Source organism: Phaenicophaeus curvirostris, chromosome 16, assembly GCF_032191515.1.
Source record: "Phaenicophaeus curvirostris isolate KB17595 chromosome 16, BPBGC_Pcur_1.0, whole genome shotgun sequence".
In the NCBI taxonomy this organism is placed as follows: Eukaryota; Metazoa; Chordata; class Aves; order Cuculiformes; family Cuculidae; genus Phaenicophaeus; species Phaenicophaeus curvirostris.
The window spans coordinates 5810704-5826995 of NC_091407.1; the positions used below are offsets into that span (position 1 = coordinate 5810704).

The 16292-nt window shown below is 38.5% G+C and overlaps 1 protein-coding gene across 2 annotated transcripts in view; it reads left to right on the top strand.

The window, feature by feature from the left end:
• The first annotated feature begins 785 nt into the window (after nucleotides 1–785).
• Nucleotides 786–16292, top strand: part of SDK1 (sidekick cell adhesion molecule 1) — a 396340-nt gene continuing 380833 nt past the window's right edge. For both annotated transcript variants that reach the window (XM_069870517.1, XM_069870518.1), the window contains exon 1: nucleotides 786–1675. In XM_069870517.1, the coding sequence (XP_069726618.1) occupies nucleotides 1285–1675 (391 nt within the window). In that variant the 5' untranslated portion in view covers nucleotides 786–1284. The remainder of the gene's footprint in view (nucleotides 1676–16292) is intronic.

Sequence of the window (16292 nt, forward strand, 5' to 3'; positions counted from 1 at the left end):
GCGCCCGGGGCATGGGGGGGGGTGGATGGGGGGGGTGGATGGGCGAGCCCGCTGCCAGGAAAGGGTTAAAGCACGTTGGAGCTGGAGCACCGGGAAAAGTTCAGGCTGCCTCTCGGGGCGGGGGGCAGAGCCGGCAGGGCTTGTGTTTGATCGACTTCGCGCTTAGGTGCTTTGTTTTAAACTTGCGCTTATCCTGGGTGCGTTTCTTTTATAACTACTCGTATCATTTTTTCTTTATATATATATTTTTTTTAATAAGGAGGGGAGAGAATCTCCCACGAAACTTTTTCCCTTTACGGAAGGCGGGACTGAAACAATACCCGACGCATTGTTTAAATGTAAAACCTCCAGCGCTGGTTTGGTGGAGATTTTTTTTTTTTTTTTTTTTTTTTTGACCCTCTCGATTCGGTTTTATCGCCGCCGCCGCTGCGATCGCGCTTTCCCTCTTGTGTTTACAGCTTCTGTAAGGGAGAGACGCTCCGAGGGAGAACCAGGATCCCTGGGCTGCATAAACAAGGCGAGCAGGAGTCCATCTGGGCAAAGCTGGGAGGATTTCACCTTGTTGCTGTTTTGTTTCGGGAGATTTTCCCTCCCCCCCCCCCCGCCCCGGACACTCTCCAGCTGAGGGTTGGTTTCGCACAGAAGAAAAAACGCTTTACACGTTAGAGGTGATTTTTATTTTGTCGCGGTCTCCCTGCAAGAAAGAGCTCGACATCGGTGCTGGAGGAGGAGGAGGAGGAGGAGGAGGGAGCCGGGATCAGCTGAACGTGAGAGTTACCTGCGGGGGGGACCCTGCCAGCCCCGCTGCTGCCGGCAGGGATTCGTCTCCAAAGGAAAATCGGATTAATATCAACTCTGCAGAGCTTTGCGGGGGATATCTGGAGGCGACTCTGTCTGCATGGCTAATCTTGAAATGGTCTGAAATAAATCCTCAGCGCGAGGAATAACGAGATACTTTCAATTAGGTCCGTTCCCCCCCCCCCCCCCCCCCCGCCCGTCCCCCCAAGAATTTAACACTTCCAGCGCGAGGTTTTCACAGGAGAACGGGACACACGCTGGAAAACTCACCACAGGCTTCAAAGAAACCACGGGGGTAACAGTTTCCATCAGCGCTGCGGTATGAAAGGTGCTCGGTGGATCGTCTGCTGGTGGCTGAGATGGAGCCGTCTCTCTCCGTTTCTGCTCTCGATGTGCTGAAGGAGCCGGCTTCACGCAAACACTGATGCCCGCAAACTTACTTCTCTCCCTGCGCTGAAAGCATCGGATGTGACACCGCCGAGGAACATGTGCTTCGCGTTGCTGAGCGCTCCCTCCCCGAGAAACGCGGACTTGGGTGGCGGTGATGCTCCCGGGAGAGGAGGAGGAGGACCCCGGGGTGCGTGCGGAGCGAGCACAAAGCCCGGCGCCCCCCGTTCCCCCGGAGGCAGCGGGCGATGCTCCTCGGGGTGCGGAGCCCGCGGCCCCCGCAGCGCCGCCGGGAGGGCCGGGGAGCCCCCTCGGAGGGGGAACGGGGAGCTGAGGACGCTCGGAAGGACGGTGGATGGCGAAATTCCTGCCCGGAGGAATAGCAGGCGAGGCGGAACGATGATAAAGTTAAACTTCTGTTTCATCTTGTGGCGGGGATGGTGGGCGTTGCTGTTGCTCCAGCTCCACATGTTGCAAGCGCTGGCACAAGGTAGGGCTAGAGACATTTTTTGTTTATAGAAAACGCTGCGTCTGCCTCCTAAGAGGAAAGGGAATCTCGCTCGGAGACAGAGAAACCCTTTTACTTTATCCTCAGCAGAGGTAAACTGCAGAATTCGCACCGAGCTGGTTTCATCTAGGAATGCTTGTCTCTCCAACACAATCGTTTCTTTATGGAACAGGGACTTGCAAACTGTACCTACGTGTTTCTCTCCCTTTTTCATCCTCTCCTTCCCCTGCCCCCACCTCCCAGAGAGAGTCAGTAGCCCCACAGGGACCAAACCGGCTTGTTTTATTTACTTAAACACATCCTCACTTTTCTGTTGTTTCAGGCAGCAAAAGAGTTAACCGCTGGTGCTGGGTGTTTAAAAACACTGGGCGCTGGGATAAGTTATTAGGAGAAGGGGACTCGTAAATCTGCCGCCTGGAACTAAATCAGGCATGGAAAAGGAATTCTTTAAACATAGGAATAGTGTTCTGTGCAAACCTCGGTTCGAGCATTGTTCGTCGCTTTTGGATTGCCAAGTAACATTTACCCGAGACAAAAACTGCAATTGATTCGTATCTGAGCTCTCGCACATCTGAGAGCCTCGCAGTCCAATGAGTCACTTGCAGGCGAGGGTCAGAGTCGACCAATAGACTTGAAATATCAAGTGTCAGTCACTTAGCATGTAAATTCCCTTCTCCAAAAAAAAAAAAATAAAAAAATTGCCAAATGGAGCCTGATTCTTAATAATCCCTTGACAGAGTAAACAATAAATGGCAGGCAGGAGCATTACAGTTGGCTGCGCCAAATAACACGCTGAACAAACGCAGCTTTCACTTTCTTTGCTGGGTCGAGTTTTATTGCTGTGAGCATTGTCTGGCTGGAGGGCTCGGGGTGGTACAGAGCAGAGCTGTGTCGCGTGGGAAGAGGGGTCACTTATTAAAAGCGGAAGTTAATACGCTAGGAAGGGCAACGATCTTTGTGTTTTAGTTCTTTGTTTTCAAGTATTCCGTAGGGAACAACGGTGCATTCAGTTTTAATAACTGGATGGGCTTGTGTGTGGAGGAAGAGGGGGTGTAAGCCAAGGCTGCTGTAGTTTGCCTGCTCGGGGTTTGCTGCTGCATCCTCGGAAAGTTTGGAGCCGCGGGATACAGAAGAGTTTTAATTCAGGGTTTAGTAATGGACTCCACCCTCATAAACCTTTTCCAGTGCTTTGTTTGTGCAGTCATTACTCATGTCAGGTACTTATGCTGAGGCCTGCAAGCCCTAACAGGGTATTGTTATTCTCAAACAAGGCATACCTGAAATAATTCTCTCTCCAAATTAACGTATGTGCCACTTTTTTTTTTTTGTTGATAGATGCCAACATGATGCTTCATTTTGGAAGACAAATGCTGCTGGTTCTTGCTGTTTACACTAAAAATGCAAAAGGTTTTCATGTAAGGCAGGTTTGAAGTGATGCAGGAATCCATTTAGATGCCATGTAAAAGAGTTCTCTGTTGCTTAGTAGTAAACTAGTCATTTTACTGGGTTAAAAAGTGAATTGAAACTTCTGTTTAGCAAGTAGTATAGAAAAATAGAACATTTCAATGGCATATTTCAGATTACTAAGCATTTGCTGTAGTATCAGGTTTAGGTAATGTATATCTCTGGGAGTTATGTAGTGTTTATGAACTGTCCTGAAGAAAAGTCCTAGCACAAAGTTAGATTTACCCATCGGTATTTAACAGGGGGAGAGGAAGCAAACAGAATAAGATATATTATTTCTAAGAAATATTGGTGCAGATTTGATAGGAATGGTTGCACTCGATGATCTGGTGGGTCTCTTCCAACCTGGTTATTCTATGATAAAACAATTATATGATGCAGAAATAAAATATGGTTTTATTTTTACAAAATGCGGAAAACTCAGTCCTCTAAACGTGCTTTGATACATAAACCAGCATGGAGGTCTTAATGCAGAGCGCTTCTATTAAGTTTTCACAAAATTTGTATTCATTTATAACTTACAGTTGTTTTTGCAGTCTGAATTGTAATGGATTCTAATACATTCATCATTTTTATGCAAAAATTTATTTTACAGAGAAGTTGGCAATTTTTATAAAAAGTCCATCATGAAAATGGCAATTCTGCTACAGCCACAAAAGTTTTTAGTGGGATGATGTGGTCATATGCATGAGAGAATTACATGTTTCCAATCTTTTCATGTGATAAAGCCTCCGAACATTCTAAATATATGGGTCATGGGTGTTTTGAATGAATCATAATACTACGCTATAACCAACTAACGTTTCTATAATAACTATTTCAGCATTAAAGAATACTTCAAGCATACTAAAATGCAGGTTCCTAGTTCATAGGAAGGAAATTAGATAAAGTCATTGAGATTAACTATTTAAATGGAAGAAAAGGTTTTCAACTGCAACAGGTTGATGATTCTCTAGACTTTAATGACCCTCCACGTAAAAGCAGATCTAGAGGCAAACTGTAGGTAAAGACAATTTTAAAGTCATTTTGTATTTAGCTCTTCTTCTTTCTTCGGATAGTTGTGTTACATAATTAGATGCAACAATTAATTTGATTTCTTTTTCCTTTTCAAAGTGAGTTTAGTTATTACGAAACACACAGTGGTTTATTGTACTGAGTAATCAAGCATTCTCTTCGAACCTGGGCGTTGTTAGTGCGGACATTCGCATTATGAGGTGATTTTCTGGGTGAAAGAAACATACAGGTGATGAAGGTGGTGGCCTAGCCCCATGGTCACTGCCTCGAGTGGTTCTCCCACTTTGCAAAGTGCTGCAGATCTGCAGAGGTTATCTTCAGATTCTGCTTGTGTTTCTCACCCCTTACTGCATAGGCCCACCTGGGAATGGGAAACTCATCAGGAAAATTAACCTGCAAGAGTCTGAAAACCCTTGAGCCTTTCTTTGCTTGATGTTCTTCATGCCTGCTAACCCCTGCCCCGATGCCTCTTCTCTTGGCATTTCTGTTAAATTTGAGTATTGGGTGTAAGTTCGCCTTGTGCGTTGCCAAATAGTGACGGGATGCTAATTGATAATCACTATAATTATCAAATTAGAATTTGAAAGGTGATGGTACAGATGAATCATTTCAACCCAGTAACTAACCACTGTGCTTCGTAGAGCATTTTCCTGTAGTGACTTCTAGCTCTGTGGCGTAGCGTGCCTGGGCATAGTCCTGTTGAATACATTGAGTTCGTTGCAGGATTGGAATTTATTAGTTATGTGTGAGATTAACAAGCACTGATGCCTACCGAGGTACAAAGTGATTACTAAAATACTAGAATATTTGTATGGAAATAGAAAAATTCTGCTTATTTAAATAGGTTGGAAGTTGATGGAGGCTACTCTACGTGCATCTTAATGGATTTAAGTGCCTTCCAGTTTTGTTGAAGAGTGAAAGAATACTTAGAAAATATACTTCTTCAGATTGACAGCTGTCATTTGGAATTATTTTATAACAGATAAAACCTGTGCAAAGCTTCGAGCTTCTCCAACAGGGGATGGGTATCTTTAAGTACTAAGAAAGAAGCTTGTCTTATTTTTCTTAGTTCTACAGCATTGGAAGTGTAATCTTTTTATGCTACTTGATCAAATCTGTGATTCAGAATTCTACACAAATTTGAATGTATTTTCAAGGTGATATTGGTATCTATTGTGCTTTGACAGAAGCTGTGACGTGGAAGACAGAAGAAAATTTTTCTGGGGCCCAACTTTTTTAATTCAAATATTCGATCTGGTGTAAATGACAAATATGCTAAGTGCAGGAAGTGGTTTCAAGCAGACTTCAAACTGCATTTGATGCAGAAATGATAAGCAATTTGCACTGAGTAGTTGCCGGAAGGACTGCGAGATGGCTATATGTGAGGGCAGTACTTACTGGAGAGTGGAAAGCATTCCGAATTAAATGTAGAATGATGCATTTCTAATTCCAAAAGAGGCTGGTGCTCTTTATTGGAAACTCATTAATTTGTGCTGGATTTACCTCTTGTGTTCCCTTTTTTTAGATGAAGTTTTAAGTATGTGTTAGTTTTTAAGTGAGTGAATTATTTGTACATATAATAATTACAGAATTGATTTGGAAGAGTAGATACAAATCTAGTCTAAATAGAAATGAGGTAGAGAGAGTGGGCTTTTTCTGTGGCCATATCATGCAACTTCTAACTGTCTTTACTGTGGCAAATCTGTTTGGTTTGTATGCTTCCATTTTGCTTAAAAATTACTTACTTTCAAGAGTTCTTAAAACAACTTCAGAGACATAACATATACATACCTATCAACATTTGAAGTACACAATTTCTGGAGAGTGCAGTGTAATGGGAAATTGGTGTTTATTGAGGCTTTTTTCATGTATTACCTGAAGATGCTTAGACTAGAAATGACCTTGGTACAGCAAGAGAGGTTGTTGCAGCGTAGACTCCGAGTCATGCTAGGTGACTTACATATCACTTAAAAAAATGACAGGGAATCTGTGCCTATGGCTCATAGAGCTTGAAAGGTCATTCTGGAAGGTTCTGTCATCTCTGTGCGTAGTCATATATTCTGAATAACAAAGTCAAATATTGGCTAATATTTTAAAGATTGTCTGATTATATGAGCCACAGAAACTCTAATAAACCATCTTAAAGTGAACTATTAGGAGGCTGTTAAGTGAAGGGTTTGGGCTTGTCTGTATCTCAGAGGGATTTTTTTGTTGTTGTTTTATTGCTCTTATCAGCACGTATGTACAACTGGTGAATGCACTCTTAATTTCAGTAAAAGTTTTTCATGCGTTTAGCAACCTTGTATACAGCTTTACCTGAACATTCTGAACAGACTGGTTATTGGGTTCACTTGGATACTCTTGCTGTAATAAATCCGTGGGCAATTAGATTCCTCATGGACTGAAATCTTGTTCATGCTAAGTTCAATGGCAATAAACTGGAGAGGGGAGATTTAGACTAGACATAAGGAGGAAATTCTTCACCATGGGAGTGGTGAGGCCCTGGAACAGGTTTCCCAGGGAAGCTGTGGCTGCCCCATTCCTGGAGGTGTTCAAGGACAAGTTGGATGGGGCTTGGACAGCCTGATCCAGTGGGAGGTGTCCCTGCCCATGGCAGAGGGGTTAGAATTAGATGGTCTTCAAGGTCCCTTCCAACTCAAACCATTGTATGATTCACTGTGGAAACAGACCTTTCTTCCTCTCACTGTGTATATACGTACATAATGTGTAACCAAATAGCTTTTAACAAGCAAATTGACGATTTGTTGGTCTTTTCAAAACTGTGTTTTCTTGAAGTTATAACATAGAAACCAAAATAACTTTCATAAGAGATTAGAAAATGCCAAGATAGCTTGTGCATCTTGAATCTGAATTCTTTGTGTGTGCGTTATGATTAAGTTTAAATTGATAGATATTGTTTTACTGTCTCTCTTATAACTAAGACTGAATACTGCTCACTGATCAGTTTTTCAGCATTTTGTTTTGTACTCAGTGCTTGGTCCCATGTGTTGTTTACATCAAATCTTTTAAATTTAGCACGAGAAAAAGTCTTATGTGGTCTAAAGGAAGAACTGTTAGCAGCTATAGTGTGGCATTAGATTAGGCTACTTATAGTTATTACAGCTGGAAGGCAGGTGATTGGTGAGACTTGGTTTCTGTTTCTGACCACTGAGTATTTTCTAGTGAATGAAGACTCTTCTCTCCATGCGCGTGAGATATGACCCTTCACCACTCACGTAGCTCATGCAGAACAAAAATATAACTCCATGAGAAGTCTGTTCCTGAAGAAGCTGGAGTTTCTGGACTTATTTCTGCCTGTGCTGATGTTTGTCTTGGTAAAGACTAATTCAGACAATTTCATAATTTTCATTCCCTAGGACTTTTCTCATAAATGGCCTCACATGTAGCCTAGTTATTTAAAAACTGGAGTTGTGTAGTAGTACTTAGCACACTGTCTTATGGGAAGTGTATTGTTTCCTCAGTTTATTCTTATAAATGGGTATTAAATAGATGTTGTGAATTTTTTTCATCAAACTAAAACTTTCCGATTTCATTATGGACATGGCCTTTGATCTGCCACAGCCCTGGAACTTCCAGTAGGTTCTATAGGAATTAGTTCATGTAGCACTTGCAGGTCTGAATTCAAGGGCTGAGAAGGGAAGAACCTTTATCTTAATGTGTATACTAACTTAATTACTTTTAAATGTATATGACTGTTTTTCTAAGATCTATTCATTATACAAATTCTTAGCTTCTAGGCATACATGGTATTTGTATACTGTATCTTGAGCATTAGTACTTTTGGTTTATTAAGAGTTATTTGTTGTTCTGCCCTTGCTATGAAAAATGATAAATGTTACTGGGTTATATCATAGTCTGTTGTTAATGATATGTTTTATCTGTGGAGTGCCCCTGAGGTGTAATACAAACAGCACCCTCACTAATATTAAAAACGTAGAGCTAGGCTTTTTAGAGGAAGTGTTTTTAAAGCTAATTTTCAGCTATTTAGCTCGCTGAACTAGCTCAAACTGGGGTCACAAAAGCATCAAGGACAATGCAAAAGAAGTGATGGGACTGCGTGGCCAGGGGCCGTTGCTGGGATCAGTTTAAATAGTCTAAGAGTTTTCAGATTCAGACAAAACACAAGGGAATGTACGCAGCCTAACTTCTTACAAACATGTGGAGGCTGCTGTTCCTGAGTAGAAAATACAAAGGTTAGTGCTTTTAAAGGGGTGAATTTGAAGACTTAGCTTTGGATTTATCTTCTGAAAGGCCCTTCCAGTGAGTTTCTCCCTCGGTTAGATGGAGTCTTCCAGACCTCCTAAAAAAAGGCTTCCTAAAAAAAGTCTTCCTAACCTAAGCTTGCAAGGTGAGTACTAAGTTAGGTAATATGAATATTCCCCTTAATCCTGTCTATCTCAAGTCTCCAGACTTGTATAACGGGAATAATATTTTTTTAAAAAAAGAAACTTTGTAACTTAATTCACACTTTTCCACAGGTACTACGTTTTAACCTTTGTATCTAATGCGCTGCTTTGGCAGCTGAAAATGGTGGTATGATCTCCAACAGCTCTGATAAAAGAGATTCTTTAACACCACTTAATGCAAAATGTGCAAGTGGATTGTGCAGTCTTATGTCACACCATCCAGAGAGATAACTTCTGAAGCATCATTCTCGATAAACGATAAAGCATTTGCAGTGTTAAACAGATAACTTGCATCTTTAATCCTGTTTTTCAAATTTCCATGCTCTATTGATGCTGGTAGATAAATCATTGTCCCTTAGGTCTCTTTAAACCACTTTATGGTCTTTCAAGCCATAAGCCATATATTTTTTTACTAAACTCCTAGGTCTAACAAGTTATCTAAAAAATAATTTGTTGGGTATAGGCCTTTTGGACCAGAAAGTAGAGAATAATGATTCATAGCTCCAGTATATGTTGCCAAAATGGTCCCACATCGATTCCAGGGTGAAACTGAGGAGTTTGTAACTCACTGCTACAGAAAAAAATTAGAAGATCTGGTAGACACTCCTTCCATTATGCTTAGATTTATATTTGTCTAACTTTCTGCATTTATTAGATGAGATTGTTGTGATTTTGTTGTTTTTAGCATTGCGTTAATAGGAAATCTACTCAGTAGCAATGCTGCCTTGTAAGGGTAGGTACTAAGAGAATAATACAACTGTAATGCAAATATTTGGAATGTTTAGACATTTAGAATAGATTTTGTTACAAGCGATACTGTTTGCTCACCTAACATTTGTGTTGAATACAGACCCAGTACAACGCAGTCGTTGCTACCTTCCCTGCACACTCTTACTTCTTATCTGTCAAGAAGTGCAAAGGATGTGCATGACTTAATACTTCTGAAATAACTAAGTGGTATGTGATTATTTGGAAAGGAATTACTATGCTATGCCAGTTGAAAGATAATACATGTATCATAACATGGAACACATGGCAAGTGCTGAACTGCTGTAGTATTGGATTGTGTGGGAGGAGATAAGCAGAATTCTCTATCAGTATTTCTGTGTGTGCTGATTAGTGTAATTTCAAGTCCACTTGAATCTGTGCATGAAGAGGTACAACTAACTTTTCTTGCGATTAGCAAAGCACATTATGCTTTCTTCCCTTTGCTTAGGAGAAACTCTTTGTCCATGAATAAATCTGTCCTTTAAAGTCTTCAAACACTCTTTGTTTTCTATGATGCATAAAACCCCCTTTACAGTAGCTCAGTTGATAATGCACTGGAAACACCGCTGTCCCATGGTGAAGGTTGTCTTGTTGTTCACGTATATGTCTGTCTTGCTGTTGTCCTCTATCTGCTTTGCTTTTTGTCCCAGGTTGATGGAGCCTCTACCACAATGTGATTCTGGTCTCTGATTACTGCTCCTAGGTGTTACTGTGATACAAACAATACTTACTGCTAGTTAAAGACTGAGGTCATAGTTTAAAACCCCTGATTCTGCAGGTGAAATGTAGAACAGATTCCTTAGTTATCCTCTAACTGGGCACAGACTAGCTTTTCTAGGACACTCATGTTATCTGAAGCAGGGCATTTATTGTGCTCTAAGACCTTGTTCACAATAGATAATCAGCAAGGTTGTTTAATGGTGGATTATCCCAGACATTGTTTTTCAGAAATGTCAGATAAGACTAAGAGGCAAGAAATCAAGAATAGTAACTCCTGTGTTTGACCTTTGGCTATTTTGATTGCCATGAAGAGTTACACTTGTTTTTGAAGAGGGAGGAAGTGAAATTACTTTTTGGAACCATTTTAATACATGCTATTTCAAACACCAGATTTTAATGTAAATGCTATTAACCGATGTCCCATCTCCCTTTAGAATTTTTTTTCAAACGTAACTAGTTACTTCTTTATTATGAGCAATGTTGGATATGCCTTAATGGAGAAAAAAATGTGGATTATTGTTAAACTGATTTCCTGCTTTGGCATGTGCAAGCTTGATTTTTAAAATAAGTATTTTAAAAAGAAAATAATATTCTTTCCAGTTATTGTAATAATTTTATTATTTTGTTTAAGTTCTGTGCCAGCTTCTTGCTTGGAACTAGTGTGCAAAATTCTTCGGTTTTAAGAACTGAGAGGTTTGTGGATTTTTGGTTCTTTTTTCTTCTTGAAAATAATACATATTTTATCTAATATCGTCTGGAAATTTATAGATAGAGAGGTGTTTCCTAGTCACAAAGCCTAATCATGCAAGTGCTTGTTATCCATAGAAGGCTAAAATTTCACTTTAAAGTGTTTTTTGTTCCTGGAAATTGGAGAATAGGTTAATTGATTCTACCTTAACTCAATTAACAAAATAAGCTGGTGATGCTGTTGTTTAATGAAGTTCTCAGCGGAATAATTTCATTTGACTCTGAGGATAAATCTCACATTTTTCTGCAAGTTTGAAGTAGCAACGAATAACAGAGCAAAGCAGATCTCATACCTGTTTTGAAAACTTACCTTGAAGTCTTTAAATAGAGTTCCTCGGTACCACTGTTGATAGCAATCATCCTAAAATTTAATTATTTTCTTTATATATGATTTATTATTAGCATTTAATGGATCAAATATTTATGTATTTTTTTCCTGAATCTTCAGTTGAGATTTCTGAGTTAATGAGAGTCACATCAAACTCAAAAGTTTTAAGTGCTGGTAATTCAACGTTACATTCACTATGTAAATGTATCATAATTAAAATGATGCCTTGTCAATCCCATTCAGGTTTCTCAGGAGTATAATTTTCAGCTTTTATATACTGGATATAGCCATGTCTTCTGCTACTTGAACAGACATATTTATGGCATACTGGTGTCAATAAAAATCTGCAATGTTAACTGTTGTGCCTGTTAAAACGTGAAGAGTGCAGATCTTAAGAGTTCTGTTACAGAAATCCAGGTAAGATCTAAAACTTAAGTTCCTGACATTTTCATGTTGTTGAGCTCCGCTGTCTTGTGATTTAAATGCATTTATTGCTGAATTTCAGATTTTTAAGCATAGTTTCTGTTTAGGACTGCATCCAAACATAGTGTAATTTTGTGCTTTGCATATTAACTGTATGAAATTGTATGATCTTAAATGGAGATCTCAAATCTCATGAATCTGCATTGTGCGATGTGATAATGTTAGAGTCAAAACACTTTTGGTTCTTCAGTTACTTAGTTGTGCTGTTTTATATCCCTCTCTGTGCAGCAGTTCTGTCAGAAACAAAGAGTTCAGATCTCTCAGATGTACCGTCTTTGAAGAAACAGCTACAGGCAACAGGTTCCAAGCTCTTTGAAACCTTGGCTCTTTGAGTCCTTGGTAAAGGATGGTCTGTCATCATTAGTGGTCATTTATTAAGTGTGCTTTTAAATTTGTGGGGGGAGAAAATGAAGCACATTATTACATATTCATGTAGCACAAAAAGGTCTTATTTTTTCCCTTATATAGTATACATCTATATTTTTGAACTTGCCAAAGTTATTAGGCTAATTAAAATGAATGCTTTTGATAGGAGGAAACTAATGACGATCCAAACTAGTACGATAAAAAGGAAGGTTAATATTTGTATGACTTGTTTGAACATGGTAACTAATGTAATTTTATTAACATTATAACGTGATGTGTAAAAGTAGGTGATTTTAATTTTCACTTATATTCAGTAAGGCCTACATATTAGAAATATTCTCTGACGTAGTGATTTTTACTTTCAAATATTTTGAAGTGTTATGAACTCTAAACATTTGTATTGCTGTTATAAAATTCCTAATAGTCTTTCTTGAGGCATTTAAAAGCTTCAGTCACGTTGGGACAGTTTTAAAACTTTCTGGCAAAGGAATTAATGTATATAGTAGGGCTTACTAACAAATATTACTGCAGTTAGACAGATTAATTCCAGTGAAAGTCTTCAATATCAGTGTGTAAATTGCTCTCCTCTTACTGTCACGCTGATCTAATTTTTTTGCACATAAGTAAATATGGGGGATTTTGTGTGTGAAAAAGGATGTGCTTCAGCAGGTTTCAGGAACTGAAAAATTAGTCTATCCACTTACTCAGATTGGTAATGGAAGTAATATGCTTTCCAGATAAAAGAAAGTTTAAATGTAAGGATTTTATGATGCAAATACTTGTCTTTTGGTGTATATAGTTTTCATAGAAGCTTATAATAAAGCCAGGGAGTCCCATGTTTAGGTTTTGTTTTAGTGTTTTTTTTGTTGTTTGTTGTTGTGGGTTTTTTTTAAATGTTATATTTTGGCTTTAGATAAGAGGCTTAAGAACATAAACAGAATCAGGAGATCAAAACCATGAAAGGTTTTTAAACCATGAAAGGTTTTTTAAACAGAAATTTTGTTTGAAGCAGTAAGAAATGAGACATGAGACTGTATCTTCATGTCTGTAGTAAGCAAAAAGAAAAAATAAGTACATTTTGACTAATGGTACTAAGCAAGGTGCATGGAGCAGTTTGATGGCTCACCAAGTTAGTAAAAGGTAGCCATAATCTTTAGTCTTCTACTGGACTGCGTGTGAGCTATTTAATAACATCAGATACTTTTTCCAAGTCTTAAGTGTAGTTACTTATGAAGTTGTTTTAGACAGAAACAGCAAGACTGAATTGTGAGTTGAGTTTTACTGGATTTGACTCTTCCAGATGTGTCGATCCCCAGTCGTAAGAAAGCAGCAGTTATTCTAAACTCTGTTCTTTCCTTTCACTAGATCCAAAGGAAAGATACATGTTCTTAGTAAGTAAAATATTTATCTTGCTTTTAGGTGCTTCACAGTCCAAAATAATACCCGTTAAGCAAAAGGATTTCCTCTAACTGCCATGATTTAAAAAATCAATGACAGAATTCAAGGTACCTTATTTCCTTATGTTTTTTTTTCCTTTCAGTCAGAAATTCTTTGTATAAACAACAGCATCCCAGAGCTTTCCCTTAGCACACCTGCCTTTGGTTGGGTTTTTTGTTGTTGTGGGTTTGGTTTTGTTTTTCTTCTGTAGCTACTGCTGGGACTTTCATTACTTTCATTAGCAGAAAGGATGTCCTGTGTGGGAGACAGCACAGATACTGCATAAATGACTTTTTCCAAACTGGAAAGATGAAGGGTTGTTCTTGAGTTCTTATCTATAAATTCCTGATACTGTCCATCTGGGCAGAGAATAGAAAACATATATCACAGACTGTATGTTACAGGGAAAAAAGTTCAATAGGAAAACCAGCTAAAACCTGCTGGCTCTTGCAGAGGGTTTCCTCAGAGCAACAAGCTCTCAGGCTCCGGAGGGACGAGCTCTGCTGGAATCCTGACTCTGTTGCAGTTACGTCTCTCCAGTTATGTTCAGTATCTCAAGTTCCAATTAGTCAAAATGAACATTGAACCGTTGGGTTTGCAAGTAAGCCACAACTTTCTGTACCTCAGACAAGGATTAGTACTGCAACACTTAAGCATGGCGCATTCCATCACGTTTTCGAAAAGGGTGTTTACTTACCAGGTATTGTCTCCTGGATCCCCTCTGATATGTGTTGTTTATAAGACTGGAGACATGTAGATGAGTTTTATTTGATTACTGTGATTAGAGTGGCAGAGGAATCCTTCGTCATTTATCTTCTTTAATGTCTTGATGGTTCTTTGATCATCTTGGATCCTATTTCTCTTCATGCATCATCCACAGAATTGTTTATTAAGTTCTGAACAATTAACCTATGCAAACTCTTTCAAGGGAAAATAATCTGAGCAAGTGCTGGTGAAGCACTTGTACAATATCAATATTGCATTGATATTGCAAATATCATGCATTAATTCATTTTTTGTATCGGTTTGACAATGTGACATAATTTCAGGGAAGAAAAATAGATTTTAATAAGCACAGTTCTGTATTACTGAACAGGTATTTAGGGAAATTGAAATTCTTCCTTAGTTATGAATAGTATATTGTAAGAGTTGTGCACCAAAAATACTCTTGTAGCCGTAGTACTTCCTGCAAACCACCCTATTAATTCTATTACAGATTATTAGTAGTGGATCATAAAGTGTGCATGAAGATGAGATTACTGTCAGTCTAACTGAAGAAAATTATAACGACAGAAGAATCAAACCTTTGAAATATCAGTGTTTGCTAGAAAAATTATTGACTAGTTCATATGGCAATGATAATAATATAAAAATCTGCTACTCACAGCTTTGGATTCTTAAAGCAAATGCCATAATAATGGGAAAAAATTGTCTTATCATCAAAAGGAGTTTTATATTTCTTTTCAGTACTTTAATTATTAATCTATTTTGAATCACTTTTCACATTTTGAAAACTTTGTCAGAGAATTGTAACTATTTTTTGTGAGGATTCTTGTATAGCAAATTATGTTACTACTAGGCAAAATATATATTTAACTAGCATACAGTTTCCTCTGGCAAGCTATTTGGATATTGACATTAAATTAGATTACTAAATTATATATGATCACCAAGGGCAATATAACAAAATACATGTGGAATACACTAAAGTACATGTTAGTCCATCAACTTTGTAGAGAACCATGTCTCCAGGAGGCAGACAAATATTATTCTGACTTCATTGCTGCTTTGAGAGTTAATGACCATAATAAAGGTAAGTACAGCTTACTAATTATCCATTACTTTTGTTTTTAGTAACAGTTTAATTTGCATGTTGGTCTTCTGCTGAAAACATGGGCTTTTAATTGTTAATCTTCAATTAGCATTACTTTTCAGATTTTTTAAATAGGCTCTTAAAAAGTTTAACAGGTTTATCTAAATGGAGATACCTAATTAGAAATGTGGAAAAGTAGGCTCATGTAAAAAATAATGAATAATAGTTAGAAACTTGAAGTTATGTATTCAGTTCTTGTCCTACATGGTTTCCAACTTGGAATGTTTTGGGCTATTATGACTGTTACCAAATTGACTTCTCCATCTGATCTTGGGCGAATCGGATCATGTTTAGACCCTAGGCATTACAGTTTGAAAGGATAAATTATTGATTGTTGACATTTTGCACAATATCAGATGTTTCTCTAAAATCCTTCCTACGAGATGCAATCTAATTTCTTTGATCTTGTAAAAGTAAAGTTGAAAAGCATACTTTAAATTGATTTGGGAAAAAAAAAACTTTACAAATAAAAAGTTTTTTTCATATTTGCATTACTTAAAATGCATTTTTTGTCTTATAAATATGCTAATCTTTATGAGCTGCTTCTGGTATGACATATGGTATATAATTTTGTTTCAGTTCTTTGACATCAACCTAGTTACTGTTACATTAAAAATGTACAATTGGCAGAGAAAATTTCTATAAGCCACTGTTCATCATATTTGAGAAGCTGTGGCAGCCTGGTAAAGTTCCCACTGACTGCAAAATGGGAAACACCCTGATCCAGTGGGATGTGTCACTGCCCGTGGCAGAGGGTTTGAAACTGGATGGGCTTTAAGGTCCATTTCAACCCAAACCACTCTGTGATTCAATGATTCTATGATGCGTGGGGGGTGGGAGCAGGTAGCACCTAGCTGGTGCCCGCAAGGCAACGTCACCAACTTGGAGTGGGCTGGAAGTGGTGAGAGGAGAGATCTTTGGAAGCAGGAGGGCTTGGAAAGCTTTTTAGTTACAGATGAGCAGCTTTGCAGA